Source organism: Lepus europaeus, chromosome 6 (genome assembly GCF_033115175.1).
Source record: "Lepus europaeus isolate LE1 chromosome 6, mLepTim1.pri, whole genome shotgun sequence".
NCBI lineage: Eukaryota > Metazoa > Chordata > Mammalia > Lagomorpha > Leporidae > Lepus > Lepus europaeus.
Genome location: NC_084832.1, coordinates 100,974,156 through 100,995,140, shown reverse-complemented (window position 1 = coordinate 100,995,140; position 20,985 = coordinate 100,974,156). Strand labels below are relative to the sequence as shown.

Below are 20,985 nucleotides of genomic sequence, written 5' to 3'. Positions count from 1 at the left end.
GAGTTGCTAACTTGGGTTGCTCGGGCAGAGCTTTCTCTACCCGAAAGCTAATGGCTTCCACGGCAATTAGGCATTTTCCTCGCCTGCCCCCTCGCCTCCCCTTTTCTTTCCTTACAGGAGATGGGGCGCCTCATTCCCGTGGCCGTGGATCAGGTCGGAGGCGCCCGGGCCCCTCCTCGGCCTCCGCCCGCTCCGGTCCCCGCTCTCCCTCCGCCCTCCCCTGGCTTCCTTTTGATGTAGCGGGGAACGCGTCCCACTAAAAAAAAAAAAAAAAAAAAAAAAGTAATCTGCCCGGTAACAATCAGCGCGCAGTAGCAGGAGCCCCAGAGCTATTGGCTATGCAAATAGAGGGAGGGGAGACGGCGCCCCAAACTCTTACTCACCCTTTTAAAGCGATATCCCCCTCCCCCCCCAGCCACCCCTTCCGCCCCACCCTCGTTTAAAGGGGCTGCCTCCGGGGCCCGAGTGCGGCGCGTGCACCTCTGGTTCCCTCGCTCCCCCTCCGCCGTGCTGGGAACCCAGTGAACAGCTCACCCAGCCCGGCCTCCACCCCCCCTCCCCGCTCCCCGCGGCTCTCCGCGCCCCTGCTTGGGCCCCCTTTCTCGGAGCGGCGGGCAGTGGCGCAGCCTCGCCGTGCCCGGGTTGCCCCGACCCACGCCACGCTCGGTGCACGTGCCAGCTGGGCCACGGCGCTGGGGGCGCCCAACGCGCGCCCCTTCCTCCCCCCCCCCCGCCGTAAAATGCACCGAAAAGACAGGCTGTGGCGGGGGTGGCGGGAGGAAGGAGGCGAGGAAGCGCCACCGTGTCCCCGGGAGAAACAGCCTTGACCCCAGGATGCGTTCGAGCACGTGTCAGGGCTGACCGCGCTGGCAGCGTCTCCATCCGGAGAAAGCCCTGGCCCGCGAGAGAGGCGCGGACCCGGAGGGGTCGCTGAGGATGCGGGCGAAGGACCCACGCAGGGAGGCAGCCTGGGGCCTCCGGGGAAAGGTGTCGGCGGAGGGGGAGCCCGAGCGTGTCCCTCCCTCGCCCCCTCCCCCCGGGCTATTTCCTAGAAAGCGGTATCAGCGCGGCCACGCTAGCGCACACACCTCGGGCGGCTTGTGGGCAGATGCCGGGGCGAGGAAGCGGGTTTTTTTTTTTCCTGCGTGGCCGCCGGCCGCCCAGAAACCGCTGGCGGCCCTGCTCACGGCCCCTCGCACCCGGGGCGCTGCGCCGCGTGGCCAGTGGCGCCCGCAGCGCCCCCAAGAGCATCCTGCCTTCAACTCGAGGGTCCTAGTCGCTATCCAACCAGAAAAGCGGCCCCCTCCGTCCTAACACCCACTCTTTCCTCTTCTTCCTCTCCACAAACAGCTGCAAGGGGGTAGTGGGGGGGGGCGACATTGCTCCGGTCCCTTTAATTAGGCTTTTGCAACAGCTTCCAGGTTATCAGGAGCACAAACTTGAGGGACATAACCTTCACCTCCGGGTATGCGAGGTTGCTATTCTCCTCACCTAAAGGGTCTTTCTCAATTGAGCCCACCCACCCTCCGCCATCTGCCCTCCATTCCTGGGGCTGGAAGACGTGGGCAGAAATATTAGCATCAATTTCGCGGAAAGCACGGTTGGAGGGTCGTCTTTGGGTGCGACACACCCACGGAGTGTGCAGAATCAGAGCGAGGAGAGAGGAGTCGGTGGGTTTCCGTGGGTCCCCCTCTCCGGGGCCCCCCGGCTCGCTCGCGGGGCTGGATGCAGCGAGAGGGCCTCGGAGCAGGGTGGGGTGGGGGGGCGGGGGCCGCGTTTGAAGTTGGGTCGGGCCAGCTGCCGTTCTCCTTAATAACAAGAGGGGAAGGGAGGAGGGAGAGGTTGAAAGGAGGAGAGGAGGGGCGGGAGGGGAGGGAAGGGGAGGAGGAACCCGAGAGGGGAGCGAGGAGAGGGAGGAGAACCAACTGCCCAGCCAGCTTGCGTCACTGCCTCAGAGGCGAAGAGAGCGAGCTGGAGAGAGCGAGACAAGTTTGAGGGGAGGACGGGTGCGAGGCAGGCAGCCCCCGAGGCTCTGCTCGCCCACCGCCCAGCCCTTCCTCTCGGCTCCTCCGCTTCTCCCTCTGCCCTCGCCTCGGCCCCCGAAAACTCCCTATTTAGCCAAAGGAAGGAGGTAAGGGGAACTTTCTCCCCTCCCCCTCCAAAAAAAAAAAAAAACAAAACCTAACTTTTGCAGTCCGGAGAAGGCAGGGGAACGAGGGGTCGCCCGGCTGGCCATGGAGCTGCTGTGCTGCGAGGTGGACCCGGTCCGCAGGGCCGTGCCGGACCGCAACCTGCTGGACGACCGCGTCCTGCAGAACTTGCTCACCATCGAGGAACGCTACCTTCCCCAGTGCTCCTACTTCAAGTGCGTGCAGAAGGACATCCAGCCCTACATGCGCAGGATGGTGGCCACCTGGATGCTGGAGGTAGGGCTGCCAGGGGCCCCCCACGCTCGGACCCTAAGTCTGAAAGAGGGCCACCCCGGCGCTGGCCTCCCGGCCTGGCTGCGCGAGGGTGTCCCGCGCCCCTGGGCGAGACGCGTGGCCGCATTTCTGTTCCCGGTCCCGGGGAGTGGGGGGGGGGGGCGAGGAGGGAGAGGAAAATCTGGGAGAAACGAGGCTGGCCCGGGGTTGGGGGGGGAGCATCCCGCGCGCGTGCTGCGTGCATGTGGCTTCCTCGGCGCCCCCCTCCCCCGCCGACCTGTCTTTCCCGAAGCCGCGGCAAGGAAGGGAGTGGGAGCTTGAAACGGGGACCCCGGGTCCGAAAGCAGCCCCCCGACCCCCGCCAAGGCAGGAGCCCGTTCGCCCCAGCCTCAGGTCCCCGCGTGTGGTCGCGACTCCGCGTTGGCACTTCGGGGGGGAGGGGGAGGAAGGAGGAGGAGGGGGGAGGAGAGAAACGGGGAGTTCGGGAGCCCCGGAAGTCGCCCTGGAGAAGCGTGTGCTTTAGGGGAACCCAAAAAGAACCACTTCTTTCGCCTCGCTGCAAGTCTGCGCCTTGCGAGCCCCCGTGCCCACGTATGCACGGCTCTGGACCTGCCGTGGTTTCGCCATGTTGCTTTCCAGACTCGGGCTGCGGAGCCCGGGAACCGCGGCCCGCGCCCCCGCGCACCCCCAGACCGCGGCCGGCCCTCGCGGCCGTGCCCGTGCCCCCGACCCCCGCCTCGGGGAGGTTACTTACAGTTTGGCTTCCCAGCTTCCTCGCTGCGGAGGCTTGGGCGGGGTAGGGTCGGGGGGAGGAGGAGGAGGAGGAGGTGTGTGTGTGTGTGTCCGTGAGGCAGAATGCGGGGCGCCCCTCGGCTGGCGGCCGGAGCCCCCTGGGCCCCGGTCCTTGCCCGGTGGTCACCACGTCCCCAGCTCTGCGCTGTGGGCCGCCGCTGGACACTCCCGCCGCGGCTCACAGCCGCTGCGAGTTTCCCCCGCGGGATCCGCAGCCCCGGGGGTCGAGATGCAGCCCGCTGCAGCCCCCGAAACCCGCGTGCCAGGGAGCCTGGATCCTCTGGGGGGTTTTCACGCCAAAAGGGTTTTGCTGGGGTATTTCCTCGATTTTTAATTATTTTTTGAAGGCGTGCCCCCCTGCTCCGAGCGCCGGCGCCGCGGCTCTTCCTCCTCTACACCCTCCCCCTCTCTCCCCAACTCTCCCCACCCACCCCCCCATTAGCGGCCCCTGGGCCGCCCGGACCCCCTCGGGCATTTTTTTCAATTGTCGGGAACGGTAGAGCAGGGTCTGGGGATCCGGATGGGGCCAAGAAGTAGACCCCCGGAGACTCCAGAATATTTTTATTGATTTTTTGAAAAGATGACGAAATCCAAAAAAGAGAGTGAGTGAGTTCCGAGTGCGCAGAGAAGGGAGCGGCGGGCGCCGCGCGCGCCCGCGGCCCCGCTCCCAGCTGCCAGCGCCCGCGCACCCGGGGCTGCGGACACTTGCCTCAGTTTCCCCAGCTGTAGTACCCTGCCTCTTCCCGCAAGAATATTAAAAAAAAAAAAAAAAAAAAAAAAACTTTGCAGAAATGAACTTTTTCTTTGCGCTTCTCTCTCCCTCCCTCCCTCCCTCTCTCTGTGGACACTGTCCTGTGTGTCGCCCACCCCTGTCGCGCGTGCCCACCGCAGGTCTGTGAGGAACAGAAGTGTGAGGAGGAGGTCTTCCCGCTGGCCATGAACTACCTGGACCGCTTCCTGGCCGGGGTGCCGACTCCCAAGACCCATCTGCAGCTGCTGGGGGCCGTGTGCATGTTTCTGGCCTCCAAGCTGAAAGAGACCATCCCGCTGACGGCCGAGAAGCTGTGCATCTACACCGACAACTCCATCAAGCCCCAGGAGCTGCTGGTAACACGGCCCCTCCCGCCATGTGCCCCCTGTCTTGGGAGCCAGAGCCCTGCCCCGGCTCACAGGGCCACCCTCAGCGGCACCCCATGCTCAGGATCCCAGGCTGTGGCCTCCTGTGTCCCTACTGTGTGCCCAGCACGTACTGAGCCCTCTGCCTCTGCCCGCAGAGCTGTGTGTGAGCTCGCATGCTGCTGTCTGTGTGTGTAGGGACACTTTAATGAAGAAATAATATTCTAATTCCAACTCCTCAAACACTGACCTCTGGGAAACATAGGCTGTTTTCCTGGTGTCAGAGGGGGCTGTGTGCAGGAGATAGGAATGTGCCATGGTGTGGCTGGAGTTCAAAGGTAACGTCCTGTACATCGATACTGTCTCCACACAGAGCAGCCCTTCACGAAATACCAGCTCATTTAACCTGGAGGACAGCCAGAGCTCGGCCCTGGGCTGGAGGGGGCCAGGGGGAAGGTGACCTCGGTGCAACCCCAGGGGTCCTGTCTTGCCTGGGGCACCCTTTTGCCCACCCTGGGGCATGCTTCCCAGACCTGCCCTACTGCAGGGGCCGGGCTGGAATGGTGCAGGGCTCCGAGGCCCTCCACTTGCAGGGGCTTGCGCACCTTTCTCTGCACTGTTTGCAGAAGCGCCCCCTCCCCCTGCCCTGCCCGCCTTGGCTCCCGCAGCCCCCTGGCCAGGCCTGCCTGCAGTGCACTGGGCCGAGGCCGGCTGGGTGAACTGAGCTCTTTGTGAGCCTCTGTCTTCCTGGGGCTGTGCTGACACCTAGTGGCAGACACGCGCAAGGTTGGGGGAGCAGTTCCCGAGCACGCAGAGGGGCATGAATGACTTCACCTTTGAACTGCTGCCAGATTTCAGCTGCTTCTGGTTTGGTCCGGGAGGCCCAGAAAGGTGCTTTCTGCTGGGAGATCTGCTTCCTTTAATCATGGTGCCAGACCCGCGGTTTGTGCTCACATTCCCCTGCGAGCAGGAAGGGCCAGGGTTTCGAGCCGTCTTTGAAGACGGCAGTGGTTTTAGCCCTCTGCTGCGGGCTCCAGCCTCGGCCCTTTGCAGAAAGCCCAGGCTGATACAAAAGCTTGCGAAGAAAAAAAAAAAAATCGTGAGAATTGAAATCCGGTTTGTTTTTCCGTCCAGGAGAGCAGGAAAAATAATCCTCCATTTGTTTCCGTGTGGTGCCAGATGAAATGACATCACACCAAGCAAAAACCTGCCTTTTCCCCATTGCCTGTCTGTGCCAGAAGTCAGGCATCAGAAAACGAGCCCTCCTATTGTCCACACAGTGCTGAGGCCCAGAGAAGGAAAGGGGGTAGCCCCAAGCCGCTCAGCAGCGTGCGTGCTGCAGGCCTGGGGTTCTGGTTGCTGGCCCAGCATCTGGCCCCGGGTTTGCAAATGCTTCTGGGTTTTTCCGTGGAGAGTCAGTCTCCCGGGCTCCTGTTCTGGAGAGGACTGGCTGATGGGCGTATTTCCCCCCCAGGTTGCACGTTTTTTAAAAGCTTTTTTCTTCGGCCTGTTTGCCTTGGAGCACAATTTCCTATAGGTATTGCTGTAATAAAAGGGTGAAGGCACTGTCTTTGCACTGGCTGGGCCGCTGGGGAGGGACCCAGCAGATGCAAGGCTGTAGGCTGAGGGGTCCTGTGTCCCTTCCAGAGTCCCTTTCTCTTGCCCCAGGTCCCTTCCATACGTCCCAGCCCTTTAGTCATTACAGCAAAGAACTGGGAAGCCCCGAGGCCAAAGCTCAGAGCAGCCGACCCCCAGGCCTTCTGCACGGTGTGTCAAAGGGGAGACACTTTTAACAGCAGCGTGAAAAATGGCACTTTTGGCACTAAGAGAAAGCCGGCGAATTGGTTGCCGAGGAGTTGGGCCAAGCAGTGTTATGTGCATGCCTCGTTTTTTTCCACTAGGCTAAAAAAGACGATTAAGCCCGCGATGGAAAGGTATACAATAAATTACTAGCAGAGGGCCGCGGCGACCTTGGCTGGCTGTGGATCTTCCTGTCGGCCTGGCTCTCAGGGTGGTCAGGCGGCAGCCCTGCTCCGTCCCAGCTGTCTGGGCTGGGTGAGGGCTGGGTGAGGGCGGAGAAGAAAGAATATGGCACCCTGAGTTAGGGAGCCCTCCTGGGTGACTGTGTGGGTGCCCCCCGCCCCCCCCCCCACTCTGCCTCTCTTCCTACTTTTGTCCCCAGGAGTGGGAGTTGGTGGTGCTGGGGAAGTTGAAGTGGAACCTGGCTGCCGTCACCCCTCACGACTTCATCGAGCACATCCTGCGCAAGCTGCCGCAGCAGAGGGAAAAGCTGTCTCTGATCCGCAAGCACGCGCAGACCTTCATCGCGCTCTGCGCCACCGGTGAGAGCGTGGGCAGGGGGAGGGGAAGAGATGGGGGAGGGGCGCCGGGGGTCTGGGGTCGCATTCCTGCGTTTGGAGCTGCTCCATTCTTTTTGCTCGGCTGAACTCATAAATGGTTTATGAGGACAGGTGTGGTGAGGGGAGAAAAATGAGTACCTGTTAACATATCCTTTATGATATCTAAAGTGCTCTTTGAAGCTTACCTGTACTGCTCACTCAGTGGGGCTCAGATCTTTAATCTTGCGAGGAAAAGGATGGCTTGGAGATAAGCCCAAGAGGAAATTTGTTTGGGGCGGGAGCACAAACACAGGTCCCCAGGAACAATGTCAAGGTGAACACGCCTGGCTACGGTAAGTGGGGGGGGGGGGGGGAGGCCAGAGGCATTTATTGCCTTGTCTCTCTCCGGGCTGCGGGAGGGAGTGAACTTGCCCAGAGCTCTGGGTTCTGCCCTCACAGCACCACGTGGCTTTGTTGTGATTTGGGCTGTGGCCTTGAACATGACAACTGCAGGTGGCATTTTGCATCCCTTACCAGAGAGAGCCAGCACTTGACGCACAGTTCTGCCCGGCCCGTTTGCATTTTCCAAATAAACTAAAGGAGTTGGTTTGATGTTGTCTCACTGGACTGAACCATGGCCAGCTTTTTTTTTTTTTTTTTTTCCTTGGTGGTCAGGGTAGAGATGTCAGGAGTTCATGCTAGTACAGTCAGAAGCCTTAAAGAGCCCCCACGGTCAAGTGTAGCTGAATTGTATAGGCACATCGGGGAGTTAACTTCTTCAACCTTGTTACATGCTGCCCAGGAGTTAGCTCCGAGATTATATAATGTCTAAGAGTGTGTGTGCTCTTTGTTGGCAGTCAAAAGGTCAGGCATTGCTACTTCTCACTGAGTGACCTGGGAGAGAACCCCAGCTGCACCTGCAGAACCCTGCCGTGGATACTTTTTCCCCACACACAGCTCTTGCCCCCGGGTCAGGAAAACTGTTGCCACTGACCTGGACTCCAGGGCTTCATGCTTGCAGCGCTCCGGAGGCTGGAGCCCTCCTTGCTGGTTTTTCTCAGCCCCGCCCTTGCAGAGCTCCGAGGTCCCCAGGCTTGCACAGGGTGCACTGGGGGCCGTGCGCTGCCCTTCCTGGGCCCCCCAGGGCCGGGCCTCGGGATCCCTGTGCACTCTGGCCGCCTGCTGGACAGAAGCCATTCTTCGCCTCCTTCCCTTCTGCTGTCTGGCCTGGGCAGCTACAGGTCAGACCCCAGGTGACCTGTCATTGTCTCCCAGGCTAAGCTGTCTCCTTTTCACTGGGGGGGGGGGGGGGTCAGCCAGTCCTTTTTCCCTGGCCTGTCGGCTGCCTACCTCCAGCCCGGAGCTTTTTCGGTGCCCAGCTGTTGATAGCCAGAGTTATGCTGTGACCTTGTCTGTTGACAGACAAGATCTTTTAGGTTAGGGGTCTGTCCGTTCCGGCCTCCTCTCTGATCTCGGACCGGGGCGGGGCGCTGGGTGGAATTACCAGGCCTGGGCAGGTCCCCAGAGTCTGTATGGGCCCATTCTCTGAAGTTGGGGATCCCATCCCCCACCCATGGCCTTCTTGCCCAGATCCTTGGGGTGGCTGCCAACTCTGGGGCCGGAATAGGGAGCCTGGGATTCAGAGACTCAGAACAGAGCCCAAAGGGAGGCAGAGGCAGTCAGACAGGCGCTGCCTGTCCGGGGGTGCTGCCGGGGGGGTGGTGCCTGGAGTGGGGCAGAATAGGGGGAAGAACACCTCCCGCCCAGTGGAAACCCAGTGCCAGGCCCTAAGCCCCAGGCACCGAGGGGTCGGAGCAGAGGGGCTCTCTGGAGGCTCCTGGCTCTGGAAAGGGTGGGCTGAGCTCCTAAGGCTTCTCCTTCCCCATGTGCCCCCGGGGTTGTGCACTGTGAACAGCCTAGAGGTGGAAGGCATGTGGCCGGACAGCACCAGCGCCCAGCGCTGCTTCTCCTGGGGGAAGCTCCTGGGGAGGCCAGAGTCTGCCTTCTAAGGCCAAGACAGGGCGAGTGGGTGCGACCCCAGCACTGGGTCCGGGCAGGGGCAAGGAGCAGGTGCCAGGTGGTGCGGCGAGCCTTGACCAGCAAGGCACAGAATTAACGGCACGAAGATCCTTCTTCAATCACGGTTTATTGAGACGCCACTTGGTTGTCAGTACAGATGTAGGCGGAGAGGCGCTAAACACATTTCTTCCACTGCTTATGTACCCATCCCCTGTCCCAGTACATAGTCAAACATTATCTTAAGTCTAAACATGGCGAAAGAGCAGCACAATACAGACCCACAAAAACAGGAAACTTTAGAGTAAACATGTCTTACCAGGGGAGCAGGAACTGGCCCTGTTAAACATTAGTGCCTTCACATAGACACTTATCTAAAGCTGTTTGGGAGAGTACACAAGCAACTTTTACTCCAGCACGTAGGCATGCAAGCAACTTTTACTCTAGCACGTAGGCATGCAAGCAACCTTTACTCTAGCACGTAGGCATGCTGCCACAGTTCCCCCTTTTTTGTTTTTTACAGCAAATGAGGTCTTATCCCCGATCAGGCCTTCACCTCATGATGTGCTGGCCGATCAAGGGGCGCCTGTGCTCAGGGATACTCCCATTCCGGTGCAATGAGCAAAAGCTCTCGGAGTGCTAAGGCAATATCCCAGATGAAAGAATTCCTTATCAGGTGCAATGGCACTATGGCCCCTGAGTGCAAGGACATTCTTTAAGCTTCTTTAAACATGCTGAGCCAAACCGCGGGGGAACTGCCTGCCTCAATTGCGGCCATTGCTTGCAGGAGAGCAATTTTTTCGCGCTTGCGGCTCCGTACTAATCGGAAAAGAACAAAAAGAGTACACAATAGCCCTGATAGTAATACAGCTCCGAACAATCCAACCCCCACCCATTCTTTGAACCATTGTAACCCCTGTAATATATAATCAGAAAACCCTTTCAGAGTGACAACAGATGCTCTAGTTTCATTCAGCTGCAAAATCATGATAGTAAGATTTTGCTGAAGTTCCCCAAATTCCATAGACCAGTTCCCTGATAGATAAGACCCAAGTTTTCTTGACTCATTTAGAGAGGCTGGATATGGCGTAACACACATATGGTGCAGTCTCTGAACGCAACCTAGGCTGGTGACTTCAAAAAGATCTTCCATAGCTGCTTGCAGCAAGTCCATGCGTTTATTTAATAGTAGCACCCCTGAAGCCAGATGATCATTTATGCGTTCCTGGACAAATAGAGCGTCTGATGATCTTTTTACGACGTCATTAATAGTCTGCACAGTTTGAACAGTGGAAGCCATGGCCACTCCCGCCGTAACAGCCGCTGCGGCAGAGGCGACAATTGCCGTTACAATGGCTATAATCCCAAAGTCCCGTGGCTGTCGAAACAAAACTGCCAGAGGAAATTCCTCTGGGTCAGTCACTACTGGTATAGGAACATAGGTAGGTACACGCATTACTACCATAGTTTTCTGGGTTCCATTCCAACACTGGGTTAAATAGCATGTATCATTTCCTGCACATTCTATTATCGTCCCATTATCTTGTTTATCTGTCAAAAGAAAAATAAAGGGAGGATCGACACAAACATGACTAGACAGGAGGCTCATATTATGCAAAGAATGCGATGTAAAGTTACTGAGTACGTGACTAGTTATGTTATAACTGCCACTAGCATTATAGAGGCTTATATTAATAGAATCAAGCCTTGCCAAAGGGGACAAATCCATACTAGCTCCACGTCTATTCCACAATACCCAGGAGGCTAAAGGATTGCCCGCTCTGGGTTTCTGATATAATTTGAATTTAGGAGAAAATTTATACGGTTCTTGGGTTTCTACATTTTCTGTGCAATCACCAAATCGCGGGGGATAGCTGAATTCCCGAGTGATGCACTTTGGTACAGGTCTAGATATGTTCCATGAAGCACTGGAATTGGTTCCTGTCTGTATTAAAAAAGGAACTGTTATGTTGACTGTGATCAGGAGTGTAGTGACATTAGCCACGGTGCTATTACCTCCTCCTCCTGTTCCATTTGTGCTCCCTAGAGCAATCTTTGTAAGGGCCTCGAGCACCATTGGGATCGAGAGGTCAGGATTTAGATATTTAAAGGGATCATATATCCAACTAAGGTTATATGAAAGAATCTGTATACAGGGACTCTGCGAGTTCATAGAAAAACACAAGCTATTATAGAGGGTAACATTAGTGGCATTATATCGCATTTGTTGCATATTTTGTGGTGTTTTGCACGGTATTTCTAACTGACAGTCTCTATTATACAATTGAGGAAACATCTTATCACTAGAGAACACTGGCTTAGGTATTGGCCATGTTCTCGCAATGGCCCACAGGGTCACATCCTTTGATATCGTCATGGGAAATGTCAACCATAGTCCCATCAGTATCCATGTCAGACGTTTCATTATCATGCCTCGTGTTCTCTTGTCGTTCCTCTTCTTTCTTATCTGTCACTCTCCTTGTCAGTCTTTCTGGAATCCAGATCGGGTCTGGTCGTTCCTGCGGAAAAACACAAATTGCTCCCCTGGATCTCTGTATCACAGGATCCGGGCCATACCATTTGTTATCTAGTACATCTTTCCACATGACCTTTTGGCTAGTTTGTACAGGATTTTTTGTATGCCTCATGGCCGCTGATTCATTCTCTGTATTAAAATGTAAGAAATTGAGAGTGTATAATGCAATAGCGAGGCGTTCTCTGGGGGTTGCATGGAGCGCAATTCCCCCTTTCTGTTTTTGCAATGTTTCTTTTAGGGAGCGATTAGCGCGCTCCACAATGCCTTGGCCTTGAGGATTATACGGTAGGCCAGTTTTATGAGCTACTTGCATTTGTGACATAAAGGTAGCGAAGCCTTTTGAAGTATAGGCGGGCCCATTGTCAGTTTTTATGAGGGCAGGCTTTCCCCAAGCTGCCCAAGCCTCAAGACAATGAAGTTTCACCTGTGCTACACGTTCCCCAGACAAGGAAGTGGCATGAATGACACCAGAATATGTGTCCACTGAGACATGTACGTATTTTTGCCTACCGAATTCTGGGATGTGTGTAACATCCATTTGCCATAAGGATAAAGGTTTTAGTCCCCTAGGATTAACACCAGAATGTGGCGGATGGAGGAATATTGCACAATCTGGACAGGCCTTTACAATTTGCCGAGCTTGTTCTCTGGAGATATGAAAGCGCAAGCGCAGCGTATTAGCTGGAACATGAAAAGAGGCATGAAAGTTTTTTGCTAGGTCAACAGAAGTCAGAGATACAAAGACACTATTACGGGTTGCGATATCTACCTTGGCATTAGTTTTACTCATAGGTCCAGGGAGGCCAGAATGAGCTCTTATATGGCCAATGAAAAAGGGCATACGTCTAACCAGGATAGCTTGCTGGATTTGTCGAAATATTGGGGCTACCGTGCTATGCGACTGTATATGAGCTACAACCTCTAGTGAACGGACAGCATTTACCACATATTGGGAATCTGAGATAATATTAATGGGTTCATCTGAAAATGTGCGAAATACTGTCAATACCACTAAGCACTCTACCACTTGAGGGGCGTTAGGGCGAAAATGAAGAATCACAGGCTCTGAATCAGTTGTAGCATACGCTCCACGACCAGTCTTGGAACCATCAGTATAAATAGTTGTTGCAGCTGGAATGGGTTTGCTCTTTGTAAGTTTAGGAAAGTAAACTAAATTTCGCTGCACAAAAGTTAATAATTTGTCCGCTGGCAAGTGATTATCAATTACACCTGAGAAGGCAGTTAGAACAATAGGCCAAACATTAGTGGTACCGGCAAGAGTCTCAATTTGCATTTGAGTATAAGGTACAATCAGCTCATCAGGATGTTTACCAAAATGCATTGTGCAAAACTTGAGACCCAGAAGAGCATAATGAGCTACTAATTCAGGATAATACCGCAATGTTCTTACACCCGCTGAATTACCATGTATCCACCATAAAGGAGCATTTTGCCACACCACTCCAGTAGGTGTAGTGGGCGTAGCAAGAATGCATAGTAGTAATTTTTTAGACGGATCAAACCTACATAGTTGGGCTTTACTAATGGCCTTTTCTACGAGTTGCAGAGCTTTAACGCCCTCAGGAGTAAGTTGACGAGGAGAGGCAATATCTGGATTGCCCTCCAGAATAGAGAACAAAGGTTGCAGGTCGTTTCGGGTCAGCGGTAAATATCCACGTAGCCAATTTATGTCCCCTAGCAGTTTTTGAAAATCATTCAGTGTGCATAGGTTTTGAGTGCTAATGCAGAGCTTCTGTGGCCGAATGGAAGTTGTAGTAATTTTTGCTCCTAAAAATTGCACCACATCAGATTGTTGTATTTTTTCTGGGGCAATAGAAAGACCATATGCGTTAAGGCAGGAGGAGAGCAATGCAAAGGCCTTATCTACTAATTGCTGTGAATGAGCTGTGATAAGAATGTCGTCCATATAATGAATGATACGGACTTGTGAAAACTGTTTTCGTACTGGTGCGATAGCCTGATTAACATATAATTGGCAAAGAGTAGGGCTATTAGCCATGCCTTGAGGCAACACTTTCCATTGATACCTTGCGTCAGGCATTTCATGATTCTCTGAAGGGAGAGTAAAAGCAAATCGCTCTCGATCTAAAGAATGTAAAGGTATGGAAAAGAAACAATCCTTAATGTCTACCACTAGCATAGGCCAGCCCTTTGGAAGGGAAGACAGAAGAGGCAGTCCTCTCTGTACTGGTCCCATCAATTGCATCTGTCTATTGACTGCTCGCAGATCATGCAAAAGCCTCCATTTGCCTGATTTTTTCTTTATGACAAAAATTGGAGTATTCCAGGGCGATACTGAGGGCTCTATATGTTCTAACATCAGCTGCTCTTGCACAAGTTCTCCAGCGGCGGCGAGTTTTTCACGACTGAGGGGCCACTGGGGCACCCACACTGCCTTATTCGTATTCCAGGGAATACGTAATAGCTTTTCCTCAGTGGCCCCTAGGAAAAACCCACGCCTTTGCGGTCTGTTTTTTGAACTAACTCCACCGGTTCTGATATACCCTGAAGATTTTTCCCTAACCCTTTATTGGGCATATATCCTTGTCTTGCCATGATATTTTTGCTAGTCTGCGAATACTCATTAGTCAATATGAGTTTCATCTGGGTTTGTATATCCCTACCCCATAAATTTATAGGTAAATCTACCACAAAGGGACGAAAGGTGCCTTGTTGTTTATCGACTGTCCAGTGGAGTTCCTTAGAACTTATTTCTGGAGCCTGTCGATATCCCAATCCTACCAAGTCTTGAGAGGCATGCTGCAAAGGCCATCCCTTTGGCCAAAATTGTTTGCTCATAACACTACGATCTGCTCCTGTATCCACTAAGCCTGAAAAATGTTTACCCTCCACCTCTATCTGTAACATTGGTCGGTCATTTAATTCCATGCTTAGACATGCGAGATCGATTCCTGTAGATCCAAAACCAGATGCGCCACGGTTATGTGACCGGGCGGGGTATTTTTCATGACCTGATTGCAGTATCAGAAGTTGTGCTACGCGATCGCCAGGGGAAATGGAAATTACTCCAAAAGGGGAGTAGCACATTACTTTAATAACACCCTCATAGTCAGGATCAATTACTCCTGGTAAAACAATTAACCCTCGTAGCGTTGATGATGATCGTCCAATGATTAATCCTGCGGTATTCTTTTCTAATGGGCCCTGCATGTCTGTATCTATTATCTGTACTCCCATGCTCTGTGTTAATACCAAGCCGGAGGTGGCACGGAGGTCCAGCCCTGCGGAGCCCGCGGTTGCTCTGCGGACTTCGGGGGTGGCTGCATGGAAGGTTCCTGTAGTGCCCCATATGCTTTCGGGCCCTGGGGACGGGGGCCCCGATATCCGTTTTTTGACTCCTTTTCTATTGTCTCGAGGGGTTGTCCATTAATGTCTTTTACTGACCTACATTCATTAACCCAATGCTTCCCCTTTTTGCATCTGGGACAAGTGCCAGGTATTTGTCGCACAGGATTGTTATGCTCCTTTTGTTCTTTACAATTTTTCTTAAAATGACCAATTTTCCCACACTTAAAACATGCACCATTATTGTTATTACGTTTTGTTGCAGTTAAAATAGCAGCAGCAAGCCCAGCATTAGTTAATGGTCCCCCAATTTCCCTACATGCCTTCAACCAGGCTTCTAGCCCTTTTCCTTTCCATGGAGTTATGGCTCGTTTGCAATCTTTAGTAGCTTGCTCATATATAAGCTGCTGAATTAAGGGCATTGAACTCTCCACGTCCCCAAAAATTTTTCCCGCTGCTTCCATCATTCTACCCACAAACTCTGAAAAAGGCTCATTGGACCCTTGAATAATTTTTGTTAAATTTCCCGAGACCTCACCTCTTTTGGGTAAAGTCTTCCAAGCCCTGAGATATATGTCATTAATCTGTCTGTATACTTCAAGGGGGTAGCGAGTTTGATCAGCCGCCCATTGTCCTTGTCCTAAAAGCATATCTGCTGTCCAATGCGGCTGACCATCCCGCACATTTTGTCTAGCCTGTGTATGTGCAGCATCGGTAACAATGGATCTGTAATCGAGATATTGTCCCGTGCTGAGGCTGCCTCGTGCAATCTCAAACCAATCTGAAGGTGTCATAGCATTAGTGGTTAATCGTCCTAACAAAGTTAAAGTATAGGCGGCATTGGAACCAAATTGGCGCGCGGCCTCCACTAGATCTTTTAACTGTTTATATGGTATAGGCTCATGAAATCGGCGTTGAGTTTGTTGTTCCTCAAATACCGGGAAGGCTGATGCCAATTGGGCCCACGTTTCCCTTTTAATAAAATGACTGCCTTTACTGTGCTTAACATAAGGGGGAGGGCGCACGCTAGCAGCCTGAATTTTATTATCTGCGCCCTGTTCCTCAGTCTCACTGAAATCATCATCCAAATCTTCTTCATACTGCTCCTCTTCTGCCAATCTAAGATCCTCAAACTCACTTAAGGCGGGGTACAAAGGTGCTGAAGGTTTTTCTTTTTCTGAGCTCAAAATTTTCTTCATTTCCTCGCGAGATCTCTCATCTTTTACCTTGCCTTTTCTTTTGGTATGTTCCCTCTCCTCTGTAATACTTTGTTCCGACCAACTATCCTGCTGGTCAGCTAATGCTCTTCTCCCTTGTTTGATAATTTCCACATTTTTACCAGTTTGTAAGCAGGAATGTACCAATTTCCAAAACGGAAAGGTTCCTGCCCTAAGCGACCCCTTTTCTTTAGCCTGCTCCAAATCCTTTCCTAATTTTTCCCAACATTTCAAATTAATATCTCCAGTGTAAACAAACCAAGGGGCTTTCCTGTCTATATCTTCTAAAATTGTCTTTATTGTTTTTGTGGAAATTTTTAATCCCCTTTCTTTTAATAATGCTTGTATGGGATCCACGAAATTTTCACTTTCATGACTATTGGCAGTACCCATATCTATGATTCTAAAAGGCACTGTTTCCTTTTACTCTGGGCCGCACACAACTTTAGAACTAAAACAATAATAAGAGAGAAGGCAAAAATGATAATAACCAGGAGAAATTCTTCTAACATACCCTTCCTCGACGTCGACCCGTCTCCCGTGTGAAGTTCTGGACCTTACCTCTCCAGTCGTGCAATGTTACGCGTCTGGTTCGAGTTCCCGGGTTTCGGCACCAGCTGCGGCGAGCCTTGACCAGCAAGGCACAGAATTAACGGCACGAAGATCCTTCTTCAATCACGGTTTATTGAGACGCCACTTGGTTGTCAGTACAGATGTAGGCGGAGAGGCGCTAAACACATTTCTTCCACTGCTTATGTACCCATCCCCTGTCCCAGTACATAGTCAAACATTATCTTAAGTCTAAACATGGCGAAAGAGCAGCACAATACAGACCCACAAAAACAGGAAACTTTAGAGTAAACATGTCTTACCAGGGGAGCAGGAACTGGCCCTGTTAAACATTAGTGCCTTCACATAGACACTTATCTAAAGCTGTTTGGGAGAGTACACAAGCAACTTTTACTCCAGCACGTAGGCATGCAAGCAACTTTTACTCTAGCACGTAGGCATGCAAGCAACCTTTACTCTAGCACGTAGGCATGCTGCCACAAGGTGGGTAGAGCCGGGTGGGGCGTTCCCTGTCCCCTCCCCTGAGCCTGCTGTACTCAACCTGCTCCTTACACACCCCGGCTTTGGCCCCAGAGCTGATGGAGCACCTGCAGCCTGGGGCTTGGAGTCAGGGGCAGAGGGGAGATTCCGGAAGGGACTGTGTGGCCAGTTCGTGGAGAAAGAGGGTTGTGAAAGAGCTGGCCGTGGCTGTGCGGGGGGGTGGGGAGCGGATGTGTGTGTGAAAGGGGAAGAAGGGAGCGGGAAGGGCAGTGGGTCCTCAGCTGTGGGGTAGGACGGTAGCCAGAGAGAGCGGTGCCCCCTCCCCTCTCCCTCCAGTGGCTTGAGCTGGGGGAGGAACAGGACTGCCACAAGTTGTCCACCATCAGTGCGGGCATCGGGGTGGGGGTGAGGGGACCTCACACGACAGCTCCCCGCACGCCCTTCCGCTGGCCTTTTAGTGCTGGGGAACCAGCCCAAGCCATGCCCCACCCCCAGTTGCAGCTCTGCTGCTCAGAGCCCCCAGGTCTGCCCAGGAGATGAGTCAGGATTGCACCCTGGTGTTGGGAGCCTTGAGACATGATGTCATGCTCGGACAGGCGATTGCAGTTAGTCCAGGAGAGCCGATGGCGTTGGCAGGACGGGGGCTCCTCCTCCCTCCCGGGGCTCTCTTGGGGTGCGGCCTCTGGTAGCGCCCCTCCCCGTGTCTGAGCCCCTGTGAGGGTGACCCCGCGCTTTCCCAGCCCCTCCCTGTCTTAAGGCAAGGTGCTTCACTAGTTTACCACCTGTGTCCAGAGAGGTCAGAAGCCTTGCCCTTGACCCAGGATGGGAGGTCAACCTTGGTGGTGGTGGGAAGGGCACCTTTCCATCTGTGAGCCCCTGAGCAGGCCGGTCCTGGGACTGAGGGTCATGTGTACAGCCCTGGGGACAGGTGCCAGAGCCGGCTGCTGCTCCTCCCTCCTAGGCCTCTACAGCTGGATCAATGTTCCCCGGGCACTCCTGTGTGCCAGACCTGCCCTGGGGGTGGCAGTGAGGTGCGCGCTCAGTGACGCCATTGGCATCATTCGGTGGCCCAGTTCTGGTCCCTGAAACCTCCACCAGACTGCGATTGGAGGAGGAGAGAGGGGAAAAGACTGACCTGGGCTTCCCCCACCCCTTCAGCCTTAGAGCAAACAGCGTGCTCGCTCCCCCCCTAGTGGCGAACAAGAGCAGAGCAGCCCTCCCGGCGCTGGGAGGCCCTGGTAACCATGTGCAACCCTTAGTTTTAAACCCATTGAGTTCCGGATGCTCTCAGCAGGAAGCGAATACACTAAGCTGATGAACACAGAGCACCTCTCAGCTTAGGGGGGCCACGGGACCCTCAGGGTGCATCCTCAGGGGGTTGTCCCCCGGCACTGAGCAACTGCTGACCTGTGAGAGCAGCAGGCTTTCCCTGGGGCCTATGGCGGTGGCCGTAGAGAGCTCTGGGCCTGGGGTCCGAAGTCTGCCTCTGCGGGTGACGCTGGGCAAATCGCTTGACTTAACCCTTGAAGATTTCATCGGGTCACCTGTGAAAGGAGATGCTGGAGGGAGAGGCATAGCAAGCCCCTTACACTCAGAATTCACTGGCGTCCCGCAGGGACACTCGTGAGGGTGGCCCGGAGGGGGGTGGCAGCCTGGGGACTGTGCTCTCGTGTGCACTGTCTTAGTTATTCCTGAGAACGACGCTGTGAGGTGGGTATACTCAACATCCTTATCTGCAGGTGAGGCGACTTCTTAGCAGTGCCCTGGCCAGCTGTTGTCTGCAAGACACGTCCTGTCGGATAGATTGGGGTTTCAGCCTGGGGGAGACTGGGGGCTTTGCTGGGCACAGCGCTCTGCGTTTTCAGGGGTCTCCTCTGTGCTGTCAGACCAGGAGGAGCACCGTGCAATGGTTTGGTTGGACAGAGGCCCCAGCAGGACCACACGCACATGCGCACACACACTGCCCCAGCATCTTCTTCATGAGGCAAGGAGGGAGGTAGAGGGCCCCCCCCCCCCCCGTGCACTGTTCTGCCCTGGCACAGACCACCCACACCCGCGGCCTTCTCGGCGCTAATTCACACACCAGAAGTAAGTGGGTTTCGCCAGCCCCGAGACCACAAAGACGGGCGAGGCTGAGGTGTGCTTCCTGGGCCAAGGCCTGTGGCAGAGGGGAGGGGAGCCGGGGAGCCTTGCCTGCAGGCAGGGTTTTCGTGGGCCCAGGGCCATGGGCTGGCTGCCTGCTTGTGTTATGAATGTCACAGGGGGAGCTAACGAGGTTATTGGGCAGAGACGCGCTCTCCTGTGACCCATGTGGAAAGGACCTACAGCAGAGCAGGGGGCAGGGAGCCTGGCATTGTCACACCCCCTGCCCCGAGGACAGGAGCTGGTGACAGTCAGCAGGCTTTGGGTGCCACACGTTCAGCCCTAATGGGGTGGAAACGGTGACTGGGCAAAGCAGAGAACGCCAAGGAGACAGACAGATGGACAGATGGCCAGGCTGGCTCTGTGGTCCTGATTCAGTGAAAGGGGAGGAGAGGCAGGTGCACGGTTCAGTGGTCTCCAGTGCCTCTGAGAAGCCCGCCAGCGTGCTGCTGGGGCATTGGGCTCCGGCTCGCCATTAAAGGATGGCTCCGTTAGAAACACTTTTTTTTTTTTTTTTAAACAGAGCAGTGTTTGGGAAGAAAGGGAGATGGCAAGGTGAACTGGCTAAGGGCAGCAGGTTCAACCTGATCATTTCTGCTCTGATTTGAAGTGTGACCTCTCCCCCAACATGCACCTTGTGCTGCTAAGTAGGGTCAGCTCACGGGAGCCTTGCTGGAGACAGCGCTGCGTGGGGTTTGGATTTGCTGCCCTCTGGGGCTGTGGCGAGGAGGAGCCATGAGACTGTGGCTTCTTTCACGGGTGGGGACTAAGCAGCTCGCATTCCCAAGTTGGGGGTTTTCATGTGCTCACGTGCGCCGGCCATGGTTGGTGTGTGTTAGACGGGCTGTGGGGCATGTGGGCGGCAGGAGCCGGACGAAGCTGTGGCCGTGGTTATCTCCCCTTCCTGGGAGGGGTCTTCCAGCCGAGCGCTGTGCCCCTGTGCAGCATCCGTGTGTCTGCTCTCCGAGGAATGGGAGCAGGTTGATGAGGATGCCGCTATTGGTCCTTGTCACCCGGGGAAGGTCCTGCCCTCCCTCCTGGTGCTGTGGGCACCCTAGGAGTGGAGAGCCGGGTGAAAGTCACCCCGTGGCGTCCATCCTTCATTTCCTTTGTAGAATAAAAACACTTGGTTGTGTTTGTTGTTTTGAGCCATGAGGGTCCTTGATGCCCATCAAGAGACTATAGAGAGTGTCTCTGGCTTCCCTTTCTTCCTTATACTGGGCTGATCGCACCTGCTGCTACTTTGTTCGCTCCCTCCAGCATCTGAACTCTGGGTTTTCCCCACTTATGTGGCACATGTGGTGTCTTTCCTGTCCTGGCCTCGGACTTCCCTCTGTGCCCGCCATCACCCCCAGAGAGACAACCCTGCTGCCCCCCACACCGGGGCCAGACCTAGTACTGTGCACCTGCTGACTGCTCACGTGCTTCCCATGGGACTCGGAGGGTCGAGATCCGGAGTCCTCTCTGAACCCACTGTGTGCACCCAAATAAGCGCTCTTTCTGCCCTGCCTCAGTCTCCTTGCTTGAATCTGCCGTGGCCACGGTGAAGGAAGGCCTCAAAGGAAAGCGTGCTCTCACGGCACGGTGTCCCACTGCCGCCATCTTGCCGCAGGCTGGGGAGCTCCTGGAGCCAAGTTCATTCTGTGTCCTGACCTTCCGCCTCGCATTCCTTGCAGACTTCAAGTTCGCCATGTACCCGCCGTCCATGATCGCGACTGGAAGCGTGGGGGCAGCCATCTGCGGGCTCCAGCAGGACGAAGAAGTGAGCTCGCTCACTTGCGATGCCCTGACCGAGCTGCTGGCCAAGATCACCAACACGGATGTGGTAGGTGGCCGCCGCCGTCTTGGTCGAAACCAGATGTCCGTTCCCAGCTCGGGAAGGGTGCATTGGCTTGATGAGGATGTCTCTGGGGCGTTGTGTGTGTGCGTGTGTGTCCATGATAAAGCCAACATCCGGGTAGTACCAAATGCAGCAGGTGGAGGCTCCTGTTCAGGTTCAGAAAGCCTGTCCACCACGGAGCACAGGA

At 54.6% G+C, this 20,985-nt stretch overlaps 2 protein-coding genes across 3 annotated transcripts in view; one reads left to right on the top strand and one right to left on the bottom strand.

Annotated features, from left to right (window-relative positions):
• Window positions 1-1,964: 1,964 nt before the first annotated feature.
• CCND2 (cyclin D2) overlaps window positions 1,965-20,985 on the top strand; it is a 32,051-nt gene continuing 13,030 nt past the window's right edge. Inside the window, exons 1-4 of the mRNA XM_062194771.1 lie at window positions 1,965-2,426; window positions 4,107-4,322; window positions 6,514-6,673; window positions 20,635-20,783. Of these exons, the coding sequence (XP_062050755.1) occupies window positions 2,235-2,426; window positions 4,107-4,322; window positions 6,514-6,673; window positions 20,635-20,783 (717 nt within the window). The 5' untranslated portion in view covers window positions 1,965-2,234. The remainder of the gene's footprint in view (window positions 2,427-4,106; window positions 4,323-6,513; window positions 6,674-20,634; window positions 20,784-20,985) is intronic.
• LOC133761863 (endogenous retrovirus group K member 18 Env polyprotein-like) lies at window positions 8,798-16,801 on the bottom strand. 2 transcript variants are annotated; one of them, XM_062194769.1, is made up of 2 exons: window positions 16,328-16,801; window positions 8,798-11,205 (listed from the first exon to the last, which is right to left on the bottom strand). In XM_062194769.1, the coding sequence occupies exon 2, from the start codon at window positions 11,115-11,117 to the stop codon at window positions 9,402-9,404; it is 1,716 nt and encodes a 571-aa protein (XP_062050753.1). In that variant the 5' UTR covers window positions 11,118-11,205; window positions 16,328-16,801; the 3' UTR covers window positions 8,798-9,401. The 2 variants fall into 2 exon arrangements, with proteins under 2 accessions (XP_062050753.1, XP_062050754.1); XM_062194770.1 differs by having other exon boundaries at window positions 16,281-16,340.